At 39.0% G+C, this 10,771-nt stretch overlaps 1 protein-coding gene across 1 annotated transcript in view; it reads left to right on the top strand.

Annotated features, from left to right (window-relative positions):
• The first annotated feature begins 1,805 nt into the window (after positions 1-1,805).
• The window catches only part of ZNF684 (zinc finger protein 684), a 12,439-nt gene continuing 3,473 nt past the window's right edge, over positions 1,806-10,771 (top strand). The window contains exons 1-4 of the mRNA XM_012646691.1: positions 1,806-2,033; positions 3,401-3,439; positions 7,331-7,457; positions 7,775-7,870. Coding sequence (XP_012502145.1) covers positions 3,425-3,439; positions 7,331-7,457; positions 7,775-7,870 — 238 coding nt within the window. The 5' untranslated portion in view covers positions 1,806-2,033; positions 3,401-3,424. The remainder of the gene's footprint in view (positions 2,034-3,400; positions 3,440-7,330; positions 7,458-7,774; positions 7,871-10,771) is intronic.

Below are 10,771 nucleotides of genomic sequence, written 5' to 3'. Positions count from 1 at the left end.
AGCCTATTCTCATTTCTTAATTGAGTAAATTAAGGCACAGATAAGTTGATAAACTGGCCGAATGTAACATACCCAATAAGTGGTAGAGCAGTGATTTAAACCGAAGCAGTCTACCTCTGGAGCTTGCATTGTTAGCCACTTATATGTCTGAGAAGTGCAAAATTTCACAGTCAATGTCTAACCAACCCAGGATCAGTGAGCACCCCCAGATCCCTCATCAAGGTCTTTAAATATCATCTCCTATTAAAAAGAGTCAAGCTTCTTAGAGAAATGGCTGATGCAAGGTCTAGGGCAGGAAATGAACAAGAGAAACCTGAAGCACCTTGTCATACAGATAGGGAGAAAGCTACTGAAAATTAGTAGGGTCCTTTTAAAAAGACTCGAGAGCCAACATAAAGAGGCTCCCAATGGCCAAAGATGTAACTACTAAAGCATCAATAGGGATAATAACAGCAATAGATTGAAACACATGAAATATGTTTAAATCTATGAATCCATAATTATATTGAAAATACGGACCATATTTAGATGATTGGGAAGCAATTATTGAATTGAATACTGGTAAATAGGGAGGAGGGGATGGGTATATGCATACACAAACAGTGCAATGTGCACCATCCGAGGGATGGACACACTTGAAACTCAGACTTGGGGGGGGGAAAGGGCAACATATGTAACCTAAACATCTGTACCCTCATAATATGCTGAAATAAAAAAAGAAAAGAAAACTGGTAAATAAATTCTACCACTTTTATCTGCCTTTCCTATGTGAACTGTATACATGAACAGCTAAATAGTACGTAAGGTGAAGTTCCTCTTTATAGAACTAATACAGCTTCTAAATGACAAAGAAATGATCAAATTAGAATTTCCCCTTTCTACAACCTCTAAAAAAGTAATGGGTCTAGGCCTTGAGAAGAAGTTATCGCTAACATAATAAAAAGTCAGCTGGCCAGGCACAGTGGCTCATGCCTATAATCCTAGCACTCTGGGAGGCTGAGGCAGGAGAATCTCTTGAGCTCAGAAGTTTGAGACCAGCTCCAGCCCTGAGCAAGAGCAAGACCTCATCTCTACCAAAGATAGAAAAAATTAGCCAGGCATGGTGGTGCTCACCTGTAGTTCCAGCTACTAGGGAGGCTGAGGCAGTAGGATTGCTTGAGCCCAGGAGTTTGAGGTTGCTGTGAGCTAGGCTGACGCCACGGCACTCACTCTAGCTAGGGCAACAAAGCGAGACTCTGTCCCAAAAAAAAAAAAAGTATTTTCTATATTTACTTTCTCCACTTCCTCTCCCCCCACTCTTATCAAACTCTCATCAGACTTTATCAAACTTTCACCCACTCCACTAAAATGGCATGTTTCAACAGCACTACTGACCTAAACATTGGTAAATGCAATGGCCAATTCTTAGTTCTCATCTTACTTGACCTATCATTTGACACACTGCATCACTCCCTCCTTCTTGAAACATTTTCTTCCCTTGATTTTGCAGATCTAAACTCTCCTACTTTTCCATCTATCTCACCGATTATGCCTACTCAGTCTCTTACTTGGGTCCTCTTCATCTCCCTGACCTAAGCTGGTGCATTGCTAAAACAAACCCTACTGAGTAAGCTATTCTTTGGCATACTGCTGATTTTGACTTTCCAGTACTTAAAAATTCTGATGTCCAGCTTTTCAAATGAAAATGATATTACACTTCCTTCTTAAAAATGAATACAGCTCTCAGGACAGCTCCAGAGATACTAACCCAGGAATCTTCCCCAAAAGAGGAAGAAGCGCCTGACAACTTCCGGAAACGAGCCTTGTGGGAAACGTGGTCTTTGATGGATGGCCTACACCCCAGAGGAGTCCGGGAACTCTAGGTGGGCAGTTACTTCCGCACACGCGCAGTAGGACGGTAGCCAGTATTCTGCATTCAGACCTGTGCCGCGTGAAGTCAGGGCAGGTGCTTCTCTCTTAGTCTCTGGACAACGCTGTAACCTGATCCTAGGCTTAGAGCCAGAGCCGACAGTGAGGCAGTGGAAGGGTGGCAGGTATGGCTTTGACTCGGGGATGTAAGGGAAAGGCGGAGAGAAAGGCGGGACTGGCTTGTGGGTTTACCCCGCCGAAGATAAAACTTTACAGCCTCCAGTTGCGGTGACTTTGGGTTTGGGATGTGGATCCTTTTCCAACTCTTGAGTAGTTCGGAGAAGGCAAGAGTAGGGCTCCCAGCTGGCACTGGATAGGTTTCCAGAGTCCTGGTGGGGCTGGGAGAGGCTCAATTTGCGTTCCTGTCTTTGTAGGTAAGGTCACTGTGCAGGAGTCTGTGCGTCTAACTGCACCTTTCCTGGTTCTAAGAGCACCGTTGGGCCGATTGGAGCCTGCGATACGAAATTTTAAGCCACTTAAGGGATCCCGGAAGAAAGCATTTCTAGAAAAACTGCTATGCATTTTTAGGGTATTGTCACAGCAATCATCTGCAATAAATGCTATCACCATTTTGCATATGAATGAACTGAAGCTGAAAGAGGTGAAATTACTTGCCTAGACTCACATATTTTAGTAAGTGGGAGAGCTGAGGCTCAAACCCAGATACGTTTTCTCCAAATTTCATTCTTTTTTACGTCACACTCCTTTATAAAACAGTTCATAAAACATAAATAACAACACTTATTGCTGTTATCTGAGCAATTAATGCTAACTAAATTTCGATTTGTGATCATTATTTAGGTCTCTTGGTATATCTGCAGATCTTCCCTTAAAGACTGTGTGGATGAAGCTGTGAGTTTCTTTTGCCCATTTTAGCCTTTCTAGGGCTCCAGCAGTGCTGGTTAGAATTTCAAAAATCCCAAACTAAGCTTATAGGAGATGGTGAGTTCCCAGAGAGAGAGAAACAGACTTGGAGTTTAAACTGAAGGTTCCAGCTTTAAAAAATAAATTTTTTTTTTTAAAAAGTGTTCCTGGGTCCCTGAATCCAGCCTTTCCAAGAATGCCCAATCTAATTTGAGATCTTTTATGCCAGCTTCAGAGCAGAAACTAGACAGTCACAAGAAGGAATACTTTCTAGAGCACTGAGTCTCAGAGTTCAGGCTTTTAGTTGGTTTTTTAACTCATTCATTATAATATTTCCTTAGGATAAATTTCTGGGAGGAAAAAAAATCACTGATTCAAAAGCTAACAAGTTGGTGTTAGATCAGTAGGACAGAAATGAACAACATCCTTGTCTAAGCTCCATATATTTGCAACAGAATCAAGTAGAGATTTATGCTTGTGGAACATGGACTTTTCTGACTTGCTACAAATGTCATTCTCCCACTAGGTGGCATTTTCTGAAGCAGCAATGTGGTCCAATAGAGCAGGGTTCTATATTACCGTCCTCGTTTCTCAGGTCTTTCTATTCTCTCTATTTCTACTTTCATAGATCTCTGTCCAAGACCTGCAGAAAATGATCAATTTCCAGGTAAGGCATCCATCTACTCATTCAGTCATTTAAATCTCCCCAAAATCCATGTGATAGAAAGTCAGGGAAACTATAGATTGTATAGAATATCAGGTCCAAAAGAAAATTTAGAAAATTGATGAATTGATATACAATCTGTAGGGTTTGTACAAAGTTGGAATAAATTTGAGCTTCAAATGTGTCCTCAGTCTTCCTGGAAATCATAGTAAATGGATAGCCAACCAGTTTAAGTATTGGCATTGTCCGTATGGATAAAGCAAAATAATTCCCCAGATAAGTAAAGTTATTTTCCTGTATAGACAATGTTAGAAATAACATTCCCAGCCAGGTGTGGTGGCTCATACTTGTAATCCCAGCACTTTGGAAGGCCAAGGAGGGAGGAGCACTTGAGGCCAGTTCAAGACCAGCCTGGAGCAACATAGTGAGACCCCATATCTACAAAAAACAATTAGCCAGGTGTGGTGGAGTACACCTGTAGTCCCAGCTACTCAGGAGGCTGAGGCAGGAGGATTGCTTGAGGCCAGGAGTTTGAGATTACAGTGAGCTATGATCATGCCACTCTACTACAGCCTGGGTGACAGAGCTAGACCCTGTCTCTTAAAAAAAAAAAATAACATTCACAGCAACAATCTATGATAAATATACCAGGTTTCCTATGACTTTCTTAGAGTGTTCCCTGCCTAGAGTAAGCAGAGAACATAGTGTTAACCAGCACTAAATGAACTCAATTTGTAAGTTGAGGTACATAGCCTTTAAAATGGCCACATGGATCCATAAGTAAACCTTGTATCTTTTCCAGAGTCTCCAGCTATCTTGAGCATTTTCTCTTCCAATGCATTTTAAGGTCATTGAATTTAAGGAATACTGTCAAGGTTCATAAAGCAATGTGTTAGGTACACACACAGTTTCTCTATGTCTTTTTTTTGTTTGTTTTTGTTGGTGTTTTTTGAGACAGTGTTTTACTCTGTCACTCAGGCTGGAGTGCAGTGGCTTCATTATAGCTCACTGCAGCCTCAAACTCCTGGGCTCAAGAGATCTTCCTGCCTCATCCTCCAGAGTAGCTGGAATTTCAGGCATGTGCCACCACATCTGGCTAATTTTTTAATATTTTGTGGAGACAGGGTCTTGTTATATTGCTCAGGCTGGTCTCGGATTCCTGGCCTCAAGCAATCCTCCTACCTCAGCCTTCCAAAGTGCTAGGATTACAGGCATGATCCACCACATTCAGCCCAGAGTTTCTCTATGTTGACTTTATATCCAGCCAACTTACATAAGTCTTATTAGGTCCAAGAGTTTTTTTAGTTGATTCTCATATTTTCTAGGTAGATAGTCATATATTCTTCAAATGGCATTTTGTCCCTTCCTGTCCAATATTTATATCTTCCTCCATGTTTTTCTTATCTTATTGCACTGGCCACGACTTCTCGTAATTACAATTTTGACAGACATCCCTTGGTATCCAAGGAGGACTGGTTTCAGGATCCCTGCAGATACCCAAATCTATGCAAATTCAAGTCCTATAGTTGGCCTTGTGGAACCCAAGGATATGAAAAATTGGCCCTCCATACACATGGGTTTTGCATCCTGAGCATGCTATATTTTGGATCTGCATTTGGTTGCAGATGTGGAACCTGCCAATGGAAGGCCAACTGTATTTACTGAAAAAAATCTAAGTATAAGTGGACCTGTGTAGTTCTAACCCATGTTGTCTAGAGTCAACTGTAATTGCTAGCCAAAAGTCTTTTGTCCCAATTTTAATGGAAATGCTTCCAATGTTTCACCATTTCCTCTTGTATTCTGGTAGATAGCTGGGTTTTTTTGTTTTTGTTTTACCTATGCATTCCTGGGATAAACCCTACCTAGTCACCTTAACTTTTTCTTAAAGGGCCAGATAATAAATATTTTAGATTTGAAGGCCATACAGGCTCTGTGGCAACTACTCAACTCTGTCCTTGAAGCTGAAGTAAATGAATGGATATGACCATGTTCCAGTAACATTTTATTTATAAAAATAAGAGGCCAGCCCATGAGCTGTATAGTTTCTTGATCCCTGCTCTATATGGTCTTAACTATCTCTTTTGTACTAGATGCGTAACCACATGCCTTTAAATTCAGTGCTTTTAATATTTATCCATTAAGTATGATTTTGGCTCTACAGTTGGGAGAATATATTTTATCATGTAAAAAAGTCCATGGGTTCTTATTTTATTATGTTTCTGTGCATCTGGCATGTAAACTTTTTAGTCTCGGTAACCTCTTACAATACTTATGTTTACTTTGTAGAGTCTAATAGATTGTAAGATCTCCGAGAAGAGTCATAATTTTATTCCTTTTGATATCACTAACACAAGGTTGGTAGGTCCTTGTTAAATATTTTGTGAGTGAATAAATGAAGAATATATGTAATATTTTTAAATAGCTTTATTGAAATACAATTCACATATCACAGAAATTACTCAATTAAAGTGTATACAATTCAGTGGTTTTTAGGATATTCACAGAGTTGTACAGCCTTCACCACTACCTAATTTCAGAACATTTTCATTTCCCCAAAAAGAAACTCCATACCCATGAGTAATCACTCCCCATTCTTCCTTTCCTCCGACCCTAATCTAGTTCTGTTTCTATGGCTTTTCTATTCTGAACATTTCATACAAATGGGACCACGCAATATGTGATCTTTTCTGACTGGTTTTTTTCAGCCAGTATAGTATTTTCAAGATGCATCCATATTGTGGATGTATAAGTACTTTGTTCCTTTTTTATTGCCAAGTGATATTCCATCATATGGTTATACCACTTTTTTATCCATTTGTCAGTTCATTGCAGATATTTTCTACTTTTTTGGCTACTATGAATAATTCTGCTATGAACATTTGTTTATTGGTTTTTGTGTGGACACGTTTTGAATTCTCTTGGATATATACCTAAGGAGTAGAATTCCTGGGTCATATTGTTATTTTATGTTTAACATTCTGAGGAAGTGCCAAACTGTTTTCCGTATTTGCTGCACTGTTTTGCAATCCCACCAGCAGTGTACAAGAGATTCAGTTTCTCCACATCTTTGCAAACACTTGTCATTGTCTACCTTTGATTTTAACTGTCCTTGTGGTGTGAAGTGGTACCTCATTATGGTTTTGATTTGCATTTCACTAATGACTAACGGTGTTAAGTGTCTTTTCGTGTGCCTATTTACCGTACACACACACACACACACACACACACACACACACATATATCTTTTTAAATTGGATTGTCTTTTTATTGTTCAGTTTTAGGAATTCTTTATATTAATATATTTCTAGGTACAAGCCTCTTCTCACATACATGATTTGCAAATATTTTCTCCCATTCTGTGAGTTTTCTTTTCACTCTCTTGATGGTGTCCTATGAAGCACAAAAGTTTTTAATTATGATGAATTCCAATTTATTTTTTCTTTTGTCACTTCCACTTTTTCTGTCATATTTAAGAAACTACTGCCTAATCCAAGGTCACAGATTTTCTCCTGTTTTCTTTTAAGAGTTTGATAGACTTATTTCTTACATTTAGGTCTCTGATCCATTTAGTTCATTTTTGTATATGATTTGAGGTGAGCAGGGAGTCCAGTTTCATTCTTGTTGTGTGTAGATATCCAGTTGTCTCAGCACCATTTGTCGAAAAGAGCTTTCTTTCCCGAAATGAATTGTTCTGGCGCTAGTTCGATATTTTAAATATGATTTTTGTTTCTATCACAAAATATATTTCTGAATCAAGTGTGTAATGGTTATTGTGTATAACTTTCTACAAACTTAGCAGTGAACATATGATAAGATAATAAGGAGCTGCCTTGATTCTCTTGCAAGTCCCTTAATGATGCATACTATAGTTTGAAGATGAATGTGCTGTTACAGGAATCAGTGACATTCCAGGATGTGGCTGTGGACTTCACCCCAGAGGAGTGGCAGCTGCTTGACTGTGCTGAGAGAACCCTGTATTGGGATGTAATGTTGGAGAACTACAGAAACCTCATCTCAGTGGGTAAGGACAATGTACGGTAACTTTTTGGTATAACTCAAAATTTAATAGTAGTGCCCTTCCTTTCAGACTTGTGAAAGCTGTGAGCTTTCTGAAGCATTAATAAGCTTGGCCCTGAATTTTAGTGCTCAAAAATGCTTAATCCCCTTTAGGGATCAGATAGTCTGTTTATGCTTCTACCTGCCGAATGGAGAAAGGTCTGTTCTAAAACCCATTTGTCATGCTTTAAAAGCCCTGGGCCTCAAGGAAGCCGACCTGAGTTGTGAGGTAATTGTTTGCTTAGCACTTTGTTCCTACTTCTGTGTTTTTCCCACCAACAGGATGTCCAGTTACCAAAACAAAAGTGATCTTCAGGGTGGAGCAAGGACAAGAGCCATGGATGGTAGAGGGAGGGAACTCATGCTGGAGCCATCCAAGTGAGTGACAGAAAATCAGATGGGAGTGTTTGGAATTGAGATCCCAGTTGGTTAGTGAGGGACAGGCACCTTTGAAATACTTTTAGGAAGCACCTCTTAAAAGATACACACCTTTGGAAGTGACTGGGCACACTTGACATAACATCATCAGCTCCCCTAATGATGCCTTCACTCACTCTCCGCACATAGGTGCTCTTCTCTTTGCTCAGCTGTTGTATGGAGGGACATCCTTCTCCTCTCTACTCGGGCTCCTCACACTGCCTATCTCATCTAGGTCCTACTTTCTTTCTGTTCTCTTAATTCCTAAAGCCCTCATTTTTCTTGCCTTCTCAACATGATTACAGATCTTTTTCTATACAGTTGGTCCTTATAATGTTGTCAGATTGTATAGATTTGAAGCAGTACTCCACCAATTACTGTCTAAACTTGGACAAATTCTTTTGTACCACAATTGTCTTTATAAAATAGGAATGATATTAATCCTATTTTAGTATATGTGCTGCTGAAGCAAGCACATGGAATAATATTAATCCTTACCTCAGGTTTCCTGTAAAGAGTATATGAGCTAATACATGCAAAACACTTCATATAGTTGGCAGATAGTGTTAAGTATATGTAGTTTTTTTAAAAAAAAAAAAAACTGTTGTTAACATCATACTCGATTTTCCTTTTTTAAAACACTTATGCCTCTTCTTCCTCATACACCCTACCTTGCATCATTAGTCTCACTGATAACTTGGGGTATCTACCTTGTAGTGAATCTTTCTGTTTCACTTGGGAATATTGCTATCTTTTAAAAATTCTCCTCTAACTTTAGTTGTTTCCTTGCTAACTTCCTCACGCCTTCTTACTGCTTATTTGCCTTTTGCTTCATGCCTTCTCTTCCATCTTCTTAACTTCTCTCCGCAGTAACTCCTCGGAAGCCTCATCACTCTAAAGGCCAAAGTTGTTTTATGCCATCCGTAGCATCTTTGCCTCACCCACTTTCCATTCCCATCATTTTACCCCACCAGGCCTTATTTTCTATTAAAATCTTTTCCATAGTAACTAATTTTTTAAATTCTTCAACCTTCACTATTATCTTTACATTACAATAAAGAACAATAAGACTGCTTTGCAGTCTCAGAATCACTGCGTAGGCAATTTGGGTTTTTTCTATCAATAGATTCTCTTAAATACTACAGTGACTTATGGCCTATGACTTTATCTATTAGTTTATTCAAAACTGATTCAAAAGAAAATTTTCCTTTTCCACAGAGACCATAAACAAGTATGTTTCAAATTGTTAAAATACGACTTTAAGTGTATTTTAGATTCCCTGGGACCTCAACTCCTGCTGACATAAACCAAATAAATTTTAATTACTAATGTCATGTCTGGGCTGTTTATGTTACTATTTTACCAATTCCATTCTGTTTTCTAATTTATCTCAGATGTTTCCCCAAGATTTATCCAAATTATTTTATTTTTCTTGTCACTGATATTTAAATGGCTTTTAATGTCCTCTATCATGTAGCCCCATTTTGCTTACCCAGAATTATTCATCTTTATCCTATTCCATGGGAATCGGGCTCTTTAATGTCCTCTATACACAGTTTTCCTCTCTTCGCCAATTCATTTTTTTGAGACAGAGTCTCGTTCTATCACTCCAGCTAAAGTGCAGTGGTGTCATCATAGCTCACAGCAGCCTCAAACTCCTGGGCTGAAGTGATCCTCCTGCCTCAGCCTCCTTTGTAGCTGGGATTACAGGCGTGTGCCACCACGCCAAGCTAATTTTTTCTATTTTTAGTAGAGACGGGTATCTCGCTCTTGCTCAGGCTGGTCTCGAACTCCTGAGCTCAAGAGATCCTCCCCACTTGGCCTCCCAAAGTGCTAGGATTACAGGCAGGAGCCACTGTGCCCAGCCTGCATCAATTGTTTTGATTCTGGTATGTCCACCTCACTAAAATCAGCATGCTATTAAGTCTGAGTTCAGTTTTTCCTCTTTCTTGATAACTCCAGTCTAAATTAATCTCTACCTTCTTTGAACTCCCAAGCCAACTCTACTATGACTCTATCATGAAAACTTGACATAGACTGTCTTGGATTATTTTTTTAAACCCTTGTGGGTGGCTTCTGAGGTATATTTTCTCATGATAGTACCCTGAAGGGAAAGATCTGTATTATCTTTTCCTTTATATTAATGCTGAGCCCATAATGGCATTCAATGAACATTTCATTAATTCATTATTGTAGAGCCAGACATTGTGGGGGATGTTTCTTATTTTTCCATTTAACAAGTCTTTTTAAAGTTTTTACTTATTTTTTTACATGCTCGCTAGAAAAGTATCCAAGGCTTTTTTTAAAAAATGTTTCCTCAGAAGGTTCAAAGAAAGCAAAAAACTCACTGGGCTACTTTCTAAGTTTATAAATGGTAATTGGAAACTACAAAACATAGTCATATGAAAATGTTTCAAAATTTGACAAGTGAGTATGAAACATTTGTTTGATGCACATTAACATTTCAGTTTTGTTCCAATTAATTGTCAGAATGAATGGTACAGATAGTTGCAATGACTATCTTAGAAGTTAAAAGAAAGTGGACCTTAAAGTTTTAAAGTATGCAAAGATTGGAGAAGTTGTTTTTTGAGATCATGAAATAGTGGCTTCTCCCTAAAGAATATCTAAGTACTAGATAGAATGAGAAGAGATGAGGGAGGCCAAGTTAAGGTTGAGAAGGAACATCAGCAAAAGATTGAGGGCCGGGTGTGGTGGCTCACACCTATAATCCTAGCACTCTGGGAAGAAGCCGAGGCTGGAGGATTGCTTGAGCTCAGGAGTTTGAGACCAGCCTCAGCAAGAACGAGACCCCATCTCTACTGAAACTAGAAAAAATTAGCTAGGCATGGTGCCTTGCGCCTG

Source organism: Propithecus coquereli, unplaced genomic scaffold, assembly GCF_000956105.1.
Source record: "Propithecus coquereli isolate 6110/MARCELLA unplaced genomic scaffold, Pcoq_1.0 Scaffold249, whole genome shotgun sequence".
Classification (NCBI taxonomy): domain Eukaryota; kingdom Metazoa; phylum Chordata; class Mammalia; order Primates; family Indriidae; genus Propithecus; species Propithecus coquereli.
Note: the sequence above shows the minus strand (reverse complement) of the source record. Positions and strands in the feature narration are given on the sequence as shown.